Genomic DNA, 19871 nt, shown 5'->3' with positions numbered 1-19871 from the left:
CTTTTTAGATGGTTTCTGCCCCTTTTTCTTTTTCCACTATTTAACCCATCTCTTGAGAGGGGCATGTCTTAGGGGGTCACAAAGTGTCACTGGTTCTGCAGTGCCTGTGCCTCCTTTCCCTGGTGCAATGCTAACAAAGCTGGATGTGTATGCATATCCTCTAAATATGTGCTCCTCTGGGTGCCTTTTCTGCTGCTACCTAAGATACACAAATAGAGTCTCCTGAATTCACAGGTCTTATTCAAAGCTGTACAAATATTGATATGAGACATGATTCCTGTGTTACTGGCACCAGTGCATTGAACATCTTTGTTGATGATACGGACAGTGGCGTTGAGTGCACCCACAGCAAGTTTGTGGGTGACACCAGGCTGTGTGGTGTGGTCAGCACACTGGAGGGAAGGGAGGCCACCCAGAGGGACCTTGACAGGCCTGAGAGGTGGGCCCATGCACACCTCATGAAGTTCAACAAGGCCGAGTGCAAGGTCCTGCACCTGGGTCAGAGCAATACCAAGATTAGATACAGGATGGGCAATGGGTGAGAGCAAACATTGAGAACAGCCTTGCAGAGAAGGACTTGGGGGTGCTGGTTGATGAAAAGCTCAGCATGAGCCAACAGTGCACAAGTGCAGCCCAGAAAGCCAGCTGTGTCCTTGGCTGCCTCAAAAGAAGTATGGCCAGCAGGTTGAGAGGGGTGATTCTTCCCCCTCCACTCCCTCTTGTGATGTCACACCTGGAGTACTGTGTCCAGCTCTGGAGCCTCCAGTACAAGAGGGACATAGACCTGTTGGAGTGGGTCCAGAGGTGGGATGTGAAGATGGTCAGTGGACTGGAGCACCTCTCCTACAAGGACAGGCTGAGGGTGTTGGGTCTGTTCAGCCTGGAGAAGAGAAGTCTACAGGGAGACCTTTATTGTGACCTTCCGGTATCTGAAGGTGGCCTACAGGAAAGCTTGTGAGGGAATTTTTACAAAGCTTGTAGTGATAGGATGAGGGGTGGTGGCTTTAAGCTGGAAGAGGGTAGAAATTATTAATTTTTTTAAAAAAAAAAAGATAGAAATTAATTAGAAATTAAGATGGTTTTTTGGTATGAAGGTGGTGAGTCACTGGAACAGGCTGCCCAAGGAGGCATTTGATGGTGATTGTTGCTTTAATAATACCAGTACCTTGACCAGGAATCCTGTTCAACTATGCTCTAAGATTATGGCAACGCACACACATATATGGCAACAACACACAGCTTGGAGCTGGGGGAGCTTCTCAAGGCTTCTTACAGGGAGTCATGCCAGTAGCCCCTCCTCCACTACCAAAAGCCTGCCAGGCACAAACCCAACACACGAGGTTCTTTTTTCAATACCAATCCATCTCAGTTTCCTTTGTGTGTGATTCATGATGAAACTTCTAGTCAGAGGCACCAAACTTATGCTGATTCTCTAGATGTCTGTACCCAACTCAAAAGTTAGTTCCCTTGTGTAGTTCTATTGGAATGGAACAGACTATTTCAGTTGGAAAGGACCTACAATGATCCTCTAGTCCAACTGCCTGACCAACTCAGGGCTGACCAAAAGCTAAAGTGTGTTATCAGAGGCATTGTCCAAATGCCCCTTAAACACTGACAGATTGGGGGCAATCAAAAAGCTCATTTTGCTAAAAAAGTTACTTGAACAAAACCCTAAGAGCTGTAGATGATTTTTTTTTTTTTTTTTTTTTTTTTTAGTGGTACTAAAGTTGAATAGCCACAGAATCACTTTGGTTTTATTTCTAGGTTTTTTTTTTGCCATTTGTTGTTCAGTATTTGTTTCATTTGGAATTATGATATAACGAGGGTTCTGCCAGTGCAGATAATTTACCTACAACTTCTTTTGCTATTTTAGTTGAGCTGAGATAATCTGCAAAATGCTTTTGTAAATTCAAACTACAGCATTTTTTTTTTCCCCTTTTATCTCAAGGGAAAGGTCTTTGATTTTAAAAATAATGGATTGAAGTATGTAAAAATATTAGATCAGTAGTACAAAACTCAAAGCTAAGAAATTATATGTATATTAAGATGTTCAGAAGCTCCATGTTTAGCTTTGGAAATAGCCATCTGGTTTAAAACTTCACTTATGAGCTATCTAAATTTGGAGCAAAAATCAAATAATGTAATCAAGACTGTGGCTAAGAGAAGAACAGGCTGTTTGTAACTTAGGCTGATGGTGCCTTTTTGGAATGACTACTTTTTTTTAACTGTTATTTAGTAGGGGAACCATAAATAACCCAGAGAAGGAAGAGTAGGCTGAGCTGAGATTCCATCTCTGGTCAAAAACTTGCAAACCTCCACAATGTTATTTGAATTTTAATTTTCAAGGTACTGCATCGACTTCTAAGTGAGCTTGTCTGAATTCTTGGTTCTTCATATTTAGGAGAACATCTTTCAACAGGGGAAGAAAGTTGAGAAAACAAACTACTGAGTGAGTTGACATAGTGTTAACTTTCAGAGAAGTGTGTAGCATCAAGCCAGCTAAAATATTTAGTTTTTAGCTTCTGGAGTTTTGCTGAAACTAGTAGAGCTTAAGAGAAAATAATGAGGAATTAATACTTTTAGTTTTCAAGTCATGTCTTAAGTTATTTTTGTTTCAAGTATAAGGTGTAGTTACTTTTATTTTTATTTTGGCTTCCAGATCAAAGTATGGAAAAGCATCACCAAATTTCAATGTAAAATAGAATATTATTCTCAAATAAAAATGATTGTATGCTGAAACTATTGGAGACCAAATGTGTTTGATATTGACTGCTGCTGATGTTAGAGGGAAGTTTTGTTTGTCAGAGAACAGGTATGTTTGAGGTTCTTTCATCAGCTGTATAAGGCCTCTGATGTACTGTCTGAATTTCTTCTGTTTTCTTAAATACCTCAAGGTTTCAGCATAAGAAGAAAGGTCACTTTAGAATATTATAGAATGAGAAACTACTTTTTTTGTGATGATGACCACTGGTCTCTGTGACTGCTTCCTGTATGGTTTTAGGCTCAGTATTTTCCTTTTTGCTGTAACAGCAATGAGAAACCATGGTTTGATACTTTTTTGACAAGGAATCGATTCAGTTTCTTTAGGTTTTAGAGAAACCTTTGAATAGTAAAACACTAAATGTTCAAAAGTGTTTTGAAATATTGGCTACGCTATTGACTTTTTTGTATATACAATGCTTACGAGTCAGCTTGTCATAGAGTATATCTACTTGGAAGGGACCTACAATGATCATTCAGTTCCACTGCCTGACCAATTCAGGGCTGACGAAAAATTAAAGCACGTTATTAAGGGCATTGTCCAAATGCCCCTCAAACACTGACAGACTGGAGGCATCCACCACCTCTCTAGGAAGCCTGTTCCAGGGTTTGACCACCCTCTCAGTACAGAAATGCCTCCTCATGTCAAGTCAAAACCTCCCCACACACAGCTCTGAACCATTCCCACGTGTTCTGCCACTGGGTGCCAGGGAGAAGAGCTCAGCACCACCCTCTCCACTCACTCTCCTTGGGAATCTGTAGAAAGTGATGAGGTTGCCCTTCAGCCTCCTTTTCTCCAACTAGACAAGTCCTCAGCCACTCCTCTCAGGACACACCTTCCAGCCCTTTCACCAGCTTTGTTGCCATTCTCTGGATTCATTCATTGACTTTTAACACACTTCTTAAATTGTGGGGCCCAGAGCTGCACACAGTACTCGAGGTGAGGCTGCACCAGCACTGCATGCAGTGGGATCATCACCTCTTTTGGGTTGCTGGTCATACTGCGTTGGATGCACCCCAGATGTGATTTGCCCTCTTGGCTAGCAGAGCTCATGGCTGACTCCTGCTGAGCCTGCTATGGACCAGCAGCCCCAGATCCAGTTCTGGAGGGCTGCTCTCCAGCTGCTCCTCTCCCCATTCATACTTGTGCCTGGTGTTACTCTGTCCCAGGTACAGAATCTGGCATTTGCTCTTGTTAAATTTCATGCCATTGATGATTGCCCAGTGCTCCCACCTATCCAGATCCCTTTGCAAGGCCTCTTGTCCCTTGAGAGAATTGACTTCACCTCCCAGTTGGGTATGTCAGCAAACTTGCTAGTGTTGCATTCAACTCATTGCATTGCATTTAACAGCCATGACAACAGAAACGGCCCTGGGACTGAGCCCTGAGGGACACCACTGGTACCCAGCTGCCAGCCAGCTGTAGCCCTGTTCACTACAACACTTTGGGTTCTTCTGCTCTTCAGCCAGTTCTTCACCCAGCAGTGCATTGTAAACTGCCTCATTCTACAGCTGGGCAGCTTATCCAGAAGGATGCTGTGAGGGACAGTATCAGAAGGTTTACTAATATTAAAAAAAAGCATCCACTACCTTCCCTTAATCCTTGAGGTGAGTGGCCTTATCACAGAAGGATATCAAATTAGTTAAGCAGGACTTGTGCTTTGTGAACCCATGTTGACTGTCCCTGATGATTACATTATTTTGTAAGTGCCTTTAAATAATATTCAGTAGAATCCTCTCCTATTTTTTCCAGGAACTGAGGTTATACTAACAGGCTTGTAGTTCCCTGGGTCTTCCCTCATGCCCTTTTTGTGGTTTGGAATAGCACTGGGAAGCTTCCAGTCAGCAGGGACCTCCCCAGATTGCCAAGGCCTTTGGTCGATGATTAGGAAGGGTCCTGCCATGACAGTTTCTGGCTCCTTGAAGTTTTCTGAGATGGATCCCATTAGGTCTCATGGACTTGTGAACATTCAGCTGATACAGCTGCTCCCTTACCATTTCAATGTCCACAAATGGAAGATCACTGTTCCCACACTTGTGGTCCTCTGACTCAGGTGACTGGGCAGCCTAAGGTCTATCAGTATTCTCAAAGACTGAGGGGAAAAAAAAGCATTGAACGCCCCTGCTTTATCTTCATCCCTATTAGTCAGGTGACCATAATCAGCAAGTATTAGTCCAATAATTTCTTTAGACTTCCATTTGCTATTAATGTACTTAACAAAGCCCTTCTTGTTGTCAGATACAGCACTGGCCAGTTTCAACTCTGTTTGAGCTTTGGCCTTTCATCATGCATAGACATTTCAGAAAGACTGCTTTGAATTTCTGCAGAAGCTTCTACAGTCACTTGCAAATTTTGATTCCTTCCTCCTCATGAGGAAAGAAGTGAAATTTAAAATGTAAATGGCATTTATGCGTAATGTAGCAACATATTGTCTTCAAAAAATCCTATTTTTTTTTTTTATTAAAAGATTTAGCTTTCAAATAATTTTGTATTTTAGAGATAGGGAAAAAAAACAACCAACAAACTTGAGCTATGTCGAAGTCTAAATAAAAACAGATCCTTATGTTTAATCTTGTAGGCATATTCCCAAATACTTAGAAGTCAAATCTGAAAAACTAGAGTATTTATAAGCTCCTGATGCCTTAAGGGAAACTTTTTGGAAGCTTGGGACTGGTGGTAACCAATATTGGTGGTACTGTGAGAGCCTAGGGGGTATTTTCTCTTTGCAAATGCATTTCAGTATGAGATGAAATTTGATGTTTCTGTTCTGGTGTTTTTTTGTTTGTTTTTTAGTAGTAAGTATCTGAGAAGTTGATCAATGCTTTGAAGTAGTGCAAGCATTCCAGAGATAAGTATTATAAATTTAATTTGCTTAATTTTTAAGTACAGGCAGCCATATTATAAAACAAGTACCAGAAGGCCAAATTATACATTAATCTCCAAATTCATGAAAAGTGCTAGTTCTGTTTTTACTTAATTTGGTGTCAATAAGCAGAAAAATACTCATAGGGTAGCAGACTTAAAATATTATTATATTTGTAATGTTAGCATTTTCTGTTTTTCCTTGGATGAATAATACTGTGTCTTAACCCCCCAAAAAATAAAATCAGTCATATATTTTTGCAGGATGGGTTTCAGGAGTTTGTTTCAGAGCCAGCTCCTTAACCCAGATATGTCTGGTTGAAGCAGCTGTGAACAGCTTACTACTTTGAACCAATCCACTAGCGTTTCTTAAGGGAATTCAGGCTTTTGAGGTCACGAACACAACACCAGTACTGCTCACTGGGAGCCTCAGGACTGAACTACTTTGTAATACTTCTGTTGGGAAAAAATATAGTGTCACAGTTGGGAACCTATGTTCTTTGCTTAAAACTGCTGTGATAAGTTATGAAAATCGAAGGTTACTTCCAATTATATAATATTAAGTTTCTTTAAAAATAATTAAATTTTTTTTTGACATTTTATATTAATTGTAGAGTAGAAGTGTTCTAACAGCCACCTCCTTTGAAAGTGTCATCTCCTCAGTAAAGGTTTTTTATTGGTAGTTCTTAATATGAAAGTACTGTTTTTGCTTCTTCATGTGATAAGCTGCCTTTTCAGTTGGGCTCTCAGTTTTTTTGTGGTTTTATAACAAAATTTTAATTTGCTGTTGAATTACAAGGGTCATGTAATTCCCATTTTTGTATAACCTACCTGAGTTAGGGAGGTAGAAAAATCCTACTCACAAGCTGAGTAACAATAAGATATTTCTGAATTTGTTATGGAGTTGGGTCGGTGGGGATGGCAGGGAACTGCTGCGGTTCTCCCTCTTTGGCGTATTACCAAGCAGATTATTCCCTCTAGGCCTGTGCTGTTCCTTAGAACACCAGCACCACTGGAGTACTGCGTGGGGTGTACTGCTGTCTTGTAGGAAGGGTAGGAAGAGGAACAGTGTCTGCCAAGAATTTGTCTAAGTCAAGAGAGGAAAACCCGAATTCATTCTGCTTGAGGTGCTGGCGTCTTAACCACAGGTTCCACAGGGTTCTCACCACTTTCCCAGGACAAATACAGACTCTGCCACAGATGAGTTTAGCCTCTTTGAAGTAGGAAGAACAGAAGTGCTAAAGTTTGTCTGCCGTTTTGTACCATGAAGAAAGACAAGAGAGGAGACCTTGTGCTACAAGCTGCTTCTGAGGCAATCCACTGTTGTAGAAGCCCTCAAAGAAACCTTGCATGTCCTTTGGTGGATCCCCTGTTCTTCCCTGTTCAGACAGAAATTGGCAGGGCTCTGTATTAACCTGCTCTCACTCTTTTATTTTTGAGAGGGAATATCATTCACATACTTGAGTATGGTGTATACACTAATGCAATTCTGTATTTGTTAAGCTGCTAAAATGTTTTCTTACTGTAACTAGTAGATGTGGTTCCAAGCAATTTTGTGTTTCTTCGGGTTATCATTGGCAAGTAAGAAAGTTCTTCATTCCAGAAACTCCAGAAAATTTTCCTGGACTTCTCAATACTGCTGACTAAAGCACCAAGTCTTGTTTCAAATAGCAGTCTGGATTCAGTCATCAGTGTGTGGTGTGCCTAGCACTGTACTGTGGGCCGGCATCTGTGTTCTGGGCTTGTTGGCACAAAAGCAATAACCATTTGGTTTTAATGAAAAAAAGAAGATAAGATTGGCAAGGGAAACACTTTTAAGAAGTAGGGATCTATGTTTTTATTTTGCTATTTTCAAAACACTTTAGCTAGTCATATTTTCTAAACATAATCAGAACAGTACATTCCAACTGTGAAAAAGGAAAATAAACATAAATTGGTGGAAGCTGGAGTAAACGCAGCATTATTACCAAGGGAAAGTTGACTTTAATTCCAATTTTACCCCATGTGTTACTGTAATTTAGCATCAGGAAGATGTTCAAGTTGTTTGCAAAACTTCTGCTTCCCTACCATTGCAATACTAAGAGGCTAGGAATGGATAGGTAAATAACAAAAAGGATATGTCTGTGCATGATAGCTGTGTAGTTGGGATAGTGATTACAAAGTGTAAAAATCACTGAAGATTATTCAGTGTATCCTACTTCAGATAGTCCAGTCCATATATGTAGTTTGGCTGAAGGAGAGAGCTAGTGGTGAGCAGGAGATACTTTGCTGAGTGGCAAGGGCATAGGCAATATATCAAAGTTTTGGCATTTCTCTCTCCCTTTTGGTAAAAATACACGTATGTGTCTACGTTAGCAGGATTTTGATCAGAACTTTGTTCTTGCAGGCACTGACAGTATCGTTAAGGTAACAGTTGGATTTGAAATTGGTATGCCTGAAATACTGTCGGATCCACTCGCTCCTACGAAGTATTCAGAGAGGCTTTCAAAAGGCCTAACGTGCTTTTGTGAGGCACCACTCTTATTCTTCTTAAAAGAAAGGGTTTGTGGGCTTCTGTTCTGAGAAGGGATTCAGAATTGCCTTGTGGCCCTGAGAAGTGGGGGCTCAGAGGCTGCCCCGTGTTGGCTGCAGTGGGGGGTGTCCCCCCCAGGGGCTGCTTCACACCCTGCCTGGTGCAGCTTGCTCCTCCTTTGGTGTGCTGGGCCCATGCTGAGGTGCCTGGCTCAGGTGGGGTTGTGCTGGGCTCTGCCCTTCTCTTGGATTGCAGATACTGCATAGCAGAGCAGTCCCTGACCCCTGTCGGATCCGTTCGTGGGTGTTTGTTTCCAAACCCAAGCGGGATCCTCTCTTTTTCTCTCTAGAAAAGTTGCTTGCCTATCAGCGGGAGTTCCACGCCTTGAGGGAGCGCCTGCGGGTGGCCGAGCACCGCACGCTGCAGCGCTCCTCCGAGCTCAACGCCATCCTCGAGCAGTTCCGCCGTGCCGTGGCAGAAACGAATGGCAGCAAGAACTCCATGAACAATTTTTCAGGTACGTCGTGTGATTGAGCTGGTTTTTATAACTCTACAATACCAGTATCTCTTATTCCTGTAGAATAAGAAATTAGTATTACAAAAGCAAAAGGAAACTGTTCAGTGTGAATAAAGAGTGTGTAATAATCTTATATCTCATCGTATTTTTTTGTTTGTATGGGTTGTTTTGGTTGTTGGGGTTTTTTTTGTTTGTTTCTCCAATTTCTGTTCTTCATGATCTACCCACTCTTCCTTCTTATGACTTTAGGAACTGAATACATATTCCACACCTAGCTCCTAAAGATTGGAACTTCTGTTTTGTTATTAAACATATTCAATATATTCTGACAACAGTTTACATCACTCTTTAAATAGAGCTTGAGGGGCAAGGTGAGCAAACAAAACAAATGGATGAACTTGAAGCAATTAAAATATGCTTAAAAGCTGGAACATGTAAAAACATCCAGGCTAAGGTATTGGTTATGATTTGTAAAATGTAGGGGTAATGTCCTTTTTAATAACCAGTGATTAAGTGGTAACTGGTAAAGTCTTCCATAAGGTTTTACCTATTTCAGAGGCTGATGCTCAAGTTTACCAAGAGCTGTGTTTGTCAATATTAGAGAAAGCCTTTTCACTGCTCACCAGATTACTGAAGTTAACTTCTAAAATCACACTATTACTGCTTTAGTTACTCTCTAGTTACTCTGTTTTTTCTAGATGGAAAGTAAATAACAAAGAAATATAAACTTTCTGATAAGAGGTCTGATCTGGTAGGTTGCAGAAATTTCCCTCTATTTGCTTAATGAGAAATGTGAACCTGAAGAGTTTTGCAAATCCAAAACCTGGATCAAGGTTTTTGAATCTGTTGCCCAATTGCATTTGTGCTATGGGTTACTATTTCCTATAGATTTTTTTTTTTTGGGAGGTGGTGGTTGATATTTTAGACCCACAGTGCTGATATAAATGTTGAATTGCTCTGTCTGACACTAGTGGCCTATCCAGCCTGATATCCAAGCTCACTGGTTCTCTAGGAATGGTGTGGATAAAGGTGACATTTAACACAATCTGTGATTCTCGCCTTCCTATTCTATGTGTACATTTTTGCTGTCAGAGAGAACAGCTATGAAAGAAGTAAAGTAATTTTGATACTGGATTTATGATTAAGTTATTATGCCATTTATTTAAAAAAATGAATTAGCTTGCTTATCAACAATATAGTCATAGGGGGTTATTTTCTTCTGATGCAGCTGATGTTACTGATTCATATTTTTAACATTCTACCATGTCTGGGTCCCAGCTGGATCTGGATCCCATCCTCTTTTATCCATGTTAGAGTCATGGAAGTCAGCTGAAGTCTGTGTTCCTGAGCTGTTGTGCTCAGAACTTAGCATTAGATAGTATTGTGTATACTTAAGTATATTAAACTTAATTTAAAACCCCCTATGTAGTATTTGCTATCTTTGAAGCTGAAAAAATTCAGTGTTTTATGGTAGAACGTTTATTCATTCATACTAAGAGCTGTCATACTTAGACAGAATTTTTTACTCCAGGTTTGGCAGTTGAAGCGAAAGGAAATGTTAGCAGGAAAAGTAAACTGTACCTGTATTGGAATCCATCAAAACAAGGATCTCTGCTTATGGCATCTATTTACAAAGCTTTTTTCCAAGATTTTAAGTGGTTAGGAATTTAGTTTCGCTCAAAAATAAATGTTAAAAAACAAAGCAACAACCAACCAAACCAAACCCCACAATAAAGCCCTTCTATCTTTGTAAAAGATACATTCAGACTCTGAGAGGAATAACATTTCTGGCATTACTTTTCTCACTTCCTCACAACTTGGTTTTATCTCGGGAAACCTTGAGTACAGTTTTTTTTTACTTGATATTATAAAGCCCATAAGTTTGCGAAGGTCCATATGCTATCCTATCTGTCATTTGAAATAAGAGTTGTTTTCACACTTGATGTAAGAAAATCAACATGCACAGCAGGGGAATTTAAAAACTGTTATTTGCAACTTTGAGAGCCACCTGGACATCCTGGGAGGCAGTTACTCTAGAAAGAGCAAGAATTATTTTATGTACTCTAATGGACTAAATTAAGTTTTCATTTGTTTTATTGCAGAAATATTCAAAATCTCAGATGTATATTTAATGCTAATTTTGTTTTGTATCTATATGTGCCGTGTATTCCAATATGTATTTGTAGCTTTGACAATTCAGAGTAGCATGACTACGTGGTGATGAGCTCTGTAAGTGGAAGTAAAAAAACAATCTTGGTAAATAAGCTTCCCATTTTGATTCACTGAGAAACATAACAAACCCCACCAAACCCCTAAATAAATGGTGCATTCTTTACTAGTATGATTGCATGCTAAGTCTTATGTGATCAGGTAAGTATTAACTGTATCTGTAGCAAGGTTACTCAGAAGAAAATAATCTCAGATATAATTTATTTTAAAAATTAACATGAGAAAAGACTTTGTACACAAGATATAATGCCTCAGTAAAATGCATAATTTGTTCTGTTTTTTAGTTAGGACTAAACTTGGAGCTTTTTACAGCTTACCATTGCATAAACCTTAATATCATTTGTCTTCTGCATTACTGATTTCATGTATGTTTGCAGATGAGACGCTGAAATTGTTAAAAGAGCTAACAAGTAGAAAATCTCTTCAAGTGCCAAATATCTATTACCATTTGCCTCATTTGTTGAAAAATGAAGGAAGCCTTCAACCTTCTGTGCAGATTGGCCTTGGAAGGACAGGAGGTATGCTGATAACAATGTTTATGTTTTATATCTGGAGGACTTTCTAGTTTTAGCAATATAATTTACTGCATTACTTGGTAGATCAAGGACATCTCATTTAACTTGTGTGATCTTGGTATCTCTTAGAATTCACACTGAATCCAAGATGAAAGGAGTTTGGCTTCAGCTTTGCTCAGTTTTGCATAATCTCAGTCACACCCCATGCCATGTTAAGGTACACATTAAGAAGCATTTAGTATGGATTTATTTTTATAACTAATCAGAAGGGAACAAAGCTCAAGTGTTACGGATTCTGAACTGCTAATGGATAAATCCTTTTGGATTTTCAGATTTGCAGGGCAACCATGCATGGATATAATTATTTTACAGTTTGTGTTTCTGAGTTTTGGAACAATGTATTTCAATCTATACCTTAGAGCTGGGAATGCTGGGATAATGAGATAATTACATCACTAAAATTCATTGGGGGGAAAAAAATGTGTTGTGCTGCAATACTGTTGGTTCCCCCCCCTTTTTTTTTTCTTTTACTAATCTTGATAAATTGAGTTTTGGTCATTAGAGTAGCTCTATGGAATCCCACTCTGGCAGCATATGTATGTGTTTGTCTCCCTAAACTTAAAGGTTCCACCAGTGAAACCTTGCTTCTGTGTGCCATCTGACTTGAATGGCTCCTGTTGTTGTCTGCTAGACCTTTCTTTTTTTCTTTTCTCCTCCTCTTTGCTTTTGTACAAAGCATTAGTTACTCCCCTGGCCTGTTTGGTTTTTTTTTGTTACTTCAGTAAGTTTGATTGCTCCTTTTAACAGAAGGCATGCCTGTGACAAGCACGTGGGCTCAAGCCATAGGATTATTTTTCTGACTATGAACACCATTTATTTCAATATTGTTACTCTGGAAGGAAAAGGCTCATATTCCTTTATCAAGTGAAGCCTGCACTATTTCCCACTGGGAATATATAACAGAAATTTGAAATTACAAAATGGAAATTGGAATCAGGTTTATTTAATTAAAGTGGGAGGAAATTCTGAGTTTAAATTATTTTTTCATCTTCCCCCTTACTGGTCACTGTGCTTTTTCAGTGTTTGTTTTAAAAATTCAGGGGTTGTTAATGTGTAGTTGATAAGTGAAGCAGGCTCTATAAGAGGGATCAACAACATTTTTAATAGTTGTTTGACTTCTTATCTTTATGATGTGGCAAGTCATTTCACATAGATGTCTCAGGACACTGGTGCTGACTTCATGAAGTCTGCTTTGTGCTTTTACTGTGTCCCTGCTGCTGTCTACTGTGTTCCTAGTAAGTGGTCAGCCCTTGGTGTAGAGTGTAGGGTGCAGAAGAAAGGCTGTGGAAACTTAAGGAACATGGGGGTCTGATGGCCAGCTGAAAGATGGGGTTAATAGTGTTGTAGCTGGGGCCAGATTGCTTTGCATTTCAGGTGCTTTTAACAGGGATGAGAGATTTCACTGAGGAATTTCTAGGCAATCTTGACAAGCTAGACTTGTTTTTCTAGAACTCAACTCAGGTGCAAGGAAAGTAAGAGTTTTTCAGCAGTGTCATTTAAAAATATTATTTCTGAGAAATTAAATACTTGAGTTGTGAAGAATGGTTGTGGCAGTTTGAAAATAAATCTGTTAGGGAGTTTAATCACTCTGTAAGTCCTGGTGTACCTTAACTGATTAATACCATGGTTGTTGATTAGTACCTGTTATATTGGGTTTCCATGGCAAGGTTTTGGTAGTGGGGGAGTTACAGGGTTGGCTTCTGTGAGAATCTGCTAGAAGGTTCCCCTGTGTCTCCTAGAGCCAATGCCAGCTGGCTCCAAGTCAGACCTGCTGCTGGCCAAGGCTGAGCCCATCAGTGACTGTGGGATTGCATCTGTGGTAACATATTTAAGAAGGGGGGGAAAAAACTCAGAGCAAAGGCTACTGCAGACAGAGAGGGAATATGTGTGAGAAACAACTCTACAGACACCGAGATCGAAGGAGGACAGGGAAGAGGTGCTCCAGGCACTGGAGCAGAGATTCCCCTGCAGCCAGTTCCTGAAGGACTACATCCAATGGAAGGGACCCACACTGGTGCAGCTTGTGAAGAACTGCAACCTGTTGGAAGGACTTACAGTGGAGAAGTTTGTAGAGGACTGTCTTCCCTGGGAGGGACCCCCTGCTGGAGCAAGGGAAGTGTGAAGAGTTGTGTCCCTGAGAAGGAAGGAGAGGCAGAGACAACATGTGATTAATGGACCACAGCCCACATTCCCCATCTCCCTGTGCTGCTGGCAAGGGAACTCAGGAGTGAAGTTAAGCCCAGGAAGAAGGGAGGGGTGAGAAGGAAGTGCTTTAAGTGCTTTTATTTCTCATTATCCTACTCTGATTTCATTGGTAATTAGATTAATTTTGCCCAAGTTAAGTCTGTTTTGCACATGATGGCAATTGGTGAGTGATCTCTCCCTGTCCCCCATATTGACCTACAAGCCTTTTGTTATAGTTTCTCTCCTCTGTCCAGCTGAGGAGAGGGAGCAATGGAAAGGCTTTGGTGGGCACCTGGCATGCAGCCAGGGTCAACCCTCCACATCTGTGCAATGATCTGGCATTGGTTTTTAATTTGCTGTGTTTCCTCTGAGCGTTGGTGGTGATTATGTTAATCATGATCCTGATGATGGGTGGTGTATTTTTAAACTATTTACTGTTATCTCCATCTTATAACTCTTTGCATTTCTTAAGCAGTGCTTTATTATAATATTTTTGTTTTATGTTTTTGATTTTTGTGTATGAAACACTGAAAGTATGTTTCTGGTTTGTTTGATTTCAGTTTCCATTGTAATGGGAATACCTACAGTGAAAAGGAAAGTCAAGTCTTACCTTACAGAAACTCTCCACTCCCTTATTGATAAGCTGTCCCCTGAAGAAAAACTGGATTGTGTTATGGTTGTCTTTATAGGAGAGGTAATCACTTAAATATTTTTATACAATTTCTAACCTGCCTTTAATGACAAGTACCACTGTTTTCAGGCATTGATGAGGATCTGCTTTTTCTTCAAGATATAGACAGATGACTCTCTTCTCCTTCCATGAAAATGAGACAGTGGCAGTCTTGCGTTTCTGAAAGAAACAATCCTGAAGAGCCCAGCTTTCTCTATTTAGCAAGGGAATAGTGGATATGGATTCAGGGGACTGGTTATTTTGCAAGTCTTCTGATGCTTGTATGTAGTGACAGAGGTGTGCTAATTACCTTATTCCTTCAACAGCAAAATAATGGCTAAGGGAGTTGTGTTGTAGGAAGCACTCTTCCCATTCTTTTCATGATACTGCTTAGTCCTTCATCAAATGGCTGCTGCAGTTTGAGATGTTAGGCACAAATTGTTACTGATTTTATTTTCTGGACACTGTGGATATTCAAGTCCAGATCTTTTTCATGTATTAATTCAAACAATGTTCAGTTGGACTGTTTGGTCAATTTGACTCTGATTTAGTGGAAATAAAATTTAGGAAAATGATAGAATGCTTTCAAAAATAATTGTTTGCTGCTGGGAATTGCATATACTTACTTTGATTTGTATGTTTTTCTCAGAAGTCTGACTTGGAGGGTGGGAAATTGATATGTGCATTTGACCTTCATCCATCTAACAATATGGTGCTTACTGGAACAGTATTTTATGAGTCCCACAGAAGAAAATCTGAGTCCTGTAGTTATAACTGACAATGGTTTTAATCCTCTAAGCCAATGTCCATTCAGGGATGAATCAGTGGAAAAATAAATAGGCATTTTAATACTTCCAGTTCCTTTATCAACGCATTTTAATACTTTCCTTGAAAAGTTTGTAAATTTTTTACCTGTACCTAAGAACTGCTTATTATAGTTTTATAACGTAAATTGCTATGTTTTGTTTTTCTTGACAGTCAGTCAAAAACTATCAGTCTGGATAGATACTGCTTTTTTGCAGAAAATGCTCTTAAAACATCCATTGGTTGAGCATATCAAAAGAACAGTATTCACTGAATTATTGAATGCTGGGTTTTTCTTCACTGTATTAGTTGGAGTAATTTTTTTGCCATTTAGTGTGGGTTCTTTTCAAGGTTTAAAATTTAAGTTTGATTTTGTTTCACATAAGGAGATCTGAGCTATGAAGACTCTGTTATCATTGGATTCTCTGTCTTCTGCAAAACTTAGAGTGAAGCGCTCAAAACTGCACAAGTTTCTCTTGTCAGCTTAGACAAGTCCTATTGCTATACCTGACTTCACTTGAGGTGATGTGAAATTCTCATTCATCTTGGGGATGATTCTACAAAAGTGACTGAGGTCTCTGAACACTTTAACATGGGAGCCATTGCTTCTGTGCCCAAGGAGAATTGTGTACTTTGCTCCAGAGCACTGTTACCCTCTGTCCCTTCTCTCTCTGTCTATCTCTCTGAGAGCAGCACTGTGTCAGTATCTGCTAGGGGCACTGCAAGCCATGAATGTCTGCAAAAATGTGAAGAACCCAAGTTTAAATTCTTGTCCTGTTCTAACCATTCCTTAGATTTGCATTTCTTCTTCTTTACTTCATCCAGTTTTATGTCTTCCCTGATTTACTATTTTTTTTGACCATGTTCTGTATTTTCTTAACTTGGGTATCTTGTAGTTTTTGTAATTGCTACAGGGAACTCTTTCAGTGATTAATATGGAACAGTAAATATTTCATCCTGAACTATGCTGTGGTTTTTTTCTGAGTTATGCCATATAGTTCTGGAAGATGAAAAGTGTAGGTTTATTAAGCTGTATGAAGGAAGGCCTACTTCCCTGGTGGACTTCTGTTTCTCCTTAAACAAAAGGAAGGTCTTTAGCTTTTAAAATAGCTTTATCTGTGAGGTTTCCTAGCCCAAAATGCATTAGACTGTTGCTGGCATTAACATGTGCTTTAATGAAGGCTTATTTAAAAATACATTAGAACTTTGACCAACTGCTTGTATTAAAAATGATGGCAGAAATTTCTGAAAACAGATATGGTCTCCTCTCAGTATCTGTGCAGTGTAACTACTGCGAGAAATGATCATTAGTGTGAGGTAACTTTGCTAATAAGCTTAAAATTACCAACTGTGCTTTGTCTAGAGCTTGTACCAACAAAAAAAGCACAAGTCTGTACAAAAATGTTTTTACAAGAGAACTGTATAAAACAAAATGGTATTTAAAAAAAATCAGCAGAAAGTACTAAAATCCTTTATTTGAGGAATCAAATCTGTATAAAACAAAATGGTATTTAAAAAGGATTTCAGTACTTTCTGCTGATTTTTTATTTGAGGAATCAAACTGACAGTATTTAAGAAACATTGCTGGGAGCCACAGTCATGGACTGTAATCTCTTTGGGCGAAGAACCTTGAAAAACTCTTTTAATATTGCTATTTTTTTACCAGTTAAATCTCACTCCTTTCTTGTTAATTTAACTTTTTTGGCTGGAAAACAAGTTGAAAATTAGAGTCTAATGGCCTTTTGCAACCAGCATGAACAACAGCATGTAAACAGATGAGCTAGTAAATATAGATGCATTATGGTTGCTAAATAAAGAGATCTGCATATTCATTTACTGTATAGATATTTCTCAGTAATGTAATTATGCACAGTAAATTTCCACACTGGAAGTTCAAGGAATTCTAAAATATTTCAGCTGATATGGTATCTAATCACCAATTTAAATAATTACAGAATTGCTTGACAGTAAACTGTGCAATTGTCCCAGTGACTGACATACGTCTGCGTCCTTCAAGTTGTTAAAATAACTTTATTGCAGAATAATTTTCAGGCATTCATTAGGGTGACTAATAAATGGGCATGATTCATTTTACCTCTGTACTTAAAAATCTTTTCATTCCCCTTCAGTATTGTAGCTAGTTCATAGGCTCAGCAACACAAATCTCCTAAACGTACTCTGTATGAGAGCTTGCTATCAAAATAAGCTCTAGGCTCTAGGTTTAAGAAACAATGAACTTCAGATTAAAATTGTCTAGTATTTTTATTTAATAGGGTCTGTAATGAGCATGGGAAACATGGTTCTGAAGTACTTCAAATCATCATAGTGGAACAGTGGACATGTAAGTGTGTATATGTCTGTATATATATGACTATGAGAGAAATTAAAATACTTTTCTACTATCTAAATAATTTTTTTTCTTCCTGTGGGGAGATATCCTTTGCCATGAAGAAAATGCACCTTAAACTTGTTCTAAATATATCACAAATTATTGCCAGTCCACTTAGTTAATTAGTGACTGCTATAAGCACAGTCTTTTGTACAAGCAGTAATCAGTGCATATTGGAAAGACTATAAGCCCTTGATTCGACCAAAAATATAAGGGAAAGAAATCATTTCAGTAAGAACCAGAAGGCAGTACAGGTATGCAAAAGCATTTTGCTAATTCTGTACACTACTGATTACATCTGACTCAGCAATAATTGGCCAGCCATTTGTTCCTGGAGCACAAGACCATATGTTACACTTCATTGCATGTTGCTTATTCAGATCTTACTCTGTTTCATGTGTATGCAGTTCATTTAGGCTAGGGAAATTTCAATATCTTGGTTATCCGTTACTGTCACAGTCTCATCTCTTTATGTCAACAGTGGCTGTTAAATTAAAGGATGTAGATCTTCAATAGTGTTTTCTCTGCGCTCCTTTTGTAGACGACTTTTTTTTACCTTATTGTTTATTTGGAAAAGTTTCTGCACTGTTTGGATCAGTGTGAGACAATCACCTGGCAAGGTACTGTCCTGTGCACTGGTATGAGCAAAGCCTCAGCAAATTAAGCTCTGAGTGCACATACTAAGGTCAAACCTTGCTGAACCTGTTTTGGATGTGTTAATGTTGGAGTGAAATATGGAAAACTTCTCCAGCAAAATAAACAAGCCTGTATTTTCACCTTTTCTTGCTCTGGGCCTGAATGATAGTTCTCTTTGATCAGCAGATCTCTTGATAGAAAACAAAGAAGTATTTCATCTCTCTTACTCTCAACCTGGATGTATTAGTATCGTCCCACCTACAGAGATGTTCCATGATTTTTGCTAATTGGTGAAAACTTGAGAGCTGCCCCTTCCTGTAGTCCTCAAAAGGTCTGACTGCACATGTTGAGTTGGAAAAAGATGAGCAGATCTTAGCATACATATTCATATGTATCTACGTGGTGTATATTTATATATTTTAAATCTGAGCTGGACAAGGCTGTTGTGCCAAATGCCACATTGTCTTCACCAGGTAATTTTAAAGGCTGACATAAAGGTAGCCTTTGTTTTGGACATCTCACTCAAAACTGATCAGGATGAACTCAGCTTCTAGATAGACTGCCAGCTCTTACCTCTGGAAGAGCAGCTTGGCCTGTCACTGAGAATTTGAGATATTTAAGCTGCTGCTGCAATCCCTGCTTCTCTGGCACATAAGCTTTGGTACCCAAAAAGTATGGACTGCTGATGCAGGGAACCATCATAGGATTTTATGCTAGTCATGACAGTGACTAGCAAAGTTTTTATATGGGATTAAATCAGTGATGATAATTTTTCTTAGATCTAACAAAAGATCCTTGGCAGGATTTGAAAACTTGCACATAACCTGAGGCAAATTTAGTATCTTGGCACAAAGGTAAAGTTCAGGATTGTGCTCTTTTCTCAAGCCCTTTAATGACTGAGATACTTCTGAGATGCACGTGGCCCACAGTAACTGTATGATGCTTCTGGTAAGGGAATGTCACAGTTAACAAACAGAGCTGTGTCTGAGCTCTTTGGTAATGTCTAGTGTATTTATGGGGTGGAAAGCAGTGGTAATAATCTTATTTCAGAAGCATTGTAGCAGGTGACTTCATACATGGATGACTAACTGAAGTGACACTGAGTTTTGGACAACACTATCAAATTTTGCTACTGTGGTCTGCCTTGGCCTAAAGATAGTGAGGACAAATTCCTTCTGTCCTCCAAATAAATAACACATAGCATAGAAGGGTGGTTTTAACTGTGCATAGCAACTACCTTTTCTTCTGGAAAACAAACTATCTAGACCTTTTCAAAAATTTACAAGAAAAACAAGAAAAAGCTTCCTCAGGTTGCAAGGCTTCATCTGTAGTATGTACAAAACTAGTATAAAAGCTAATCTTGTTCTCTGGTGTGGTGTTGTGGTTCACAGCACTATCCATATGAATGTATGCCCTCACAATCAAGGAGCTGACATGCAGGGCATAGGGATTGGGAGAGGCAGGGCTGGAGTGGTACAAGAATGACTTGTGCTCCTGCTGTTGCTGTCAAAGGCTTTGCATTGTGAAACCCTGCCCCGAACTGATGGGGTTAATCACAGAAATGGCTGGATAAAGAAAGGTTTTTCTCACCTGTGTGGTAGAGTGGGGACTTTCAGTAAGGGAGGGATGAAGTCATCAGCTCCTGTAGGACACAAAGACTACACTTTACTTGTGTAACACCAGACAGCTATGTTTTGACAGTATTCTGCATTCCTGTGTTTTGCTTTGCATT

General features: G+C 39.2%; 1 protein-coding gene across 1 annotated transcript in view; it reads left to right on the top strand.

Moving 5' to 3' along the window:
- MGAT4A (mannosyl (alpha-1,3-)-glycoprotein beta-1,4-N-acetylglucosaminyltransferase, isozyme A) overlaps positions 1-19871 on the top strand; it is a 74392-nt gene that overhangs the window by 19456 nt on the left and 35065 nt on the right. Inside the window, exons 2-4 of the mRNA XM_008939550.1 lie at positions 8485-8652; positions 11259-11399; positions 14201-14334. Coding sequence (XP_008937798.1) covers positions 8485-8652; positions 11259-11399; positions 14201-14334 — 443 coding nt within the window. The remainder of the gene's footprint in view (positions 1-8484; positions 8653-11258; positions 11400-14200; positions 14335-19871) is intronic.

The sequence above is a fragment of the Merops nubicus genome, unplaced genomic scaffold (assembly GCF_000691845.1).
Source record: "Merops nubicus isolate BGI_N331 unplaced genomic scaffold, ASM69184v1 scaffold6734, whole genome shotgun sequence".
Taxonomy (NCBI): domain Eukaryota; kingdom Metazoa; phylum Chordata; class Aves; order Coraciiformes; family Meropidae; genus Merops; species Merops nubicus.
This window is presented reverse-complemented; position numbering and strand designations above follow the sequence as displayed.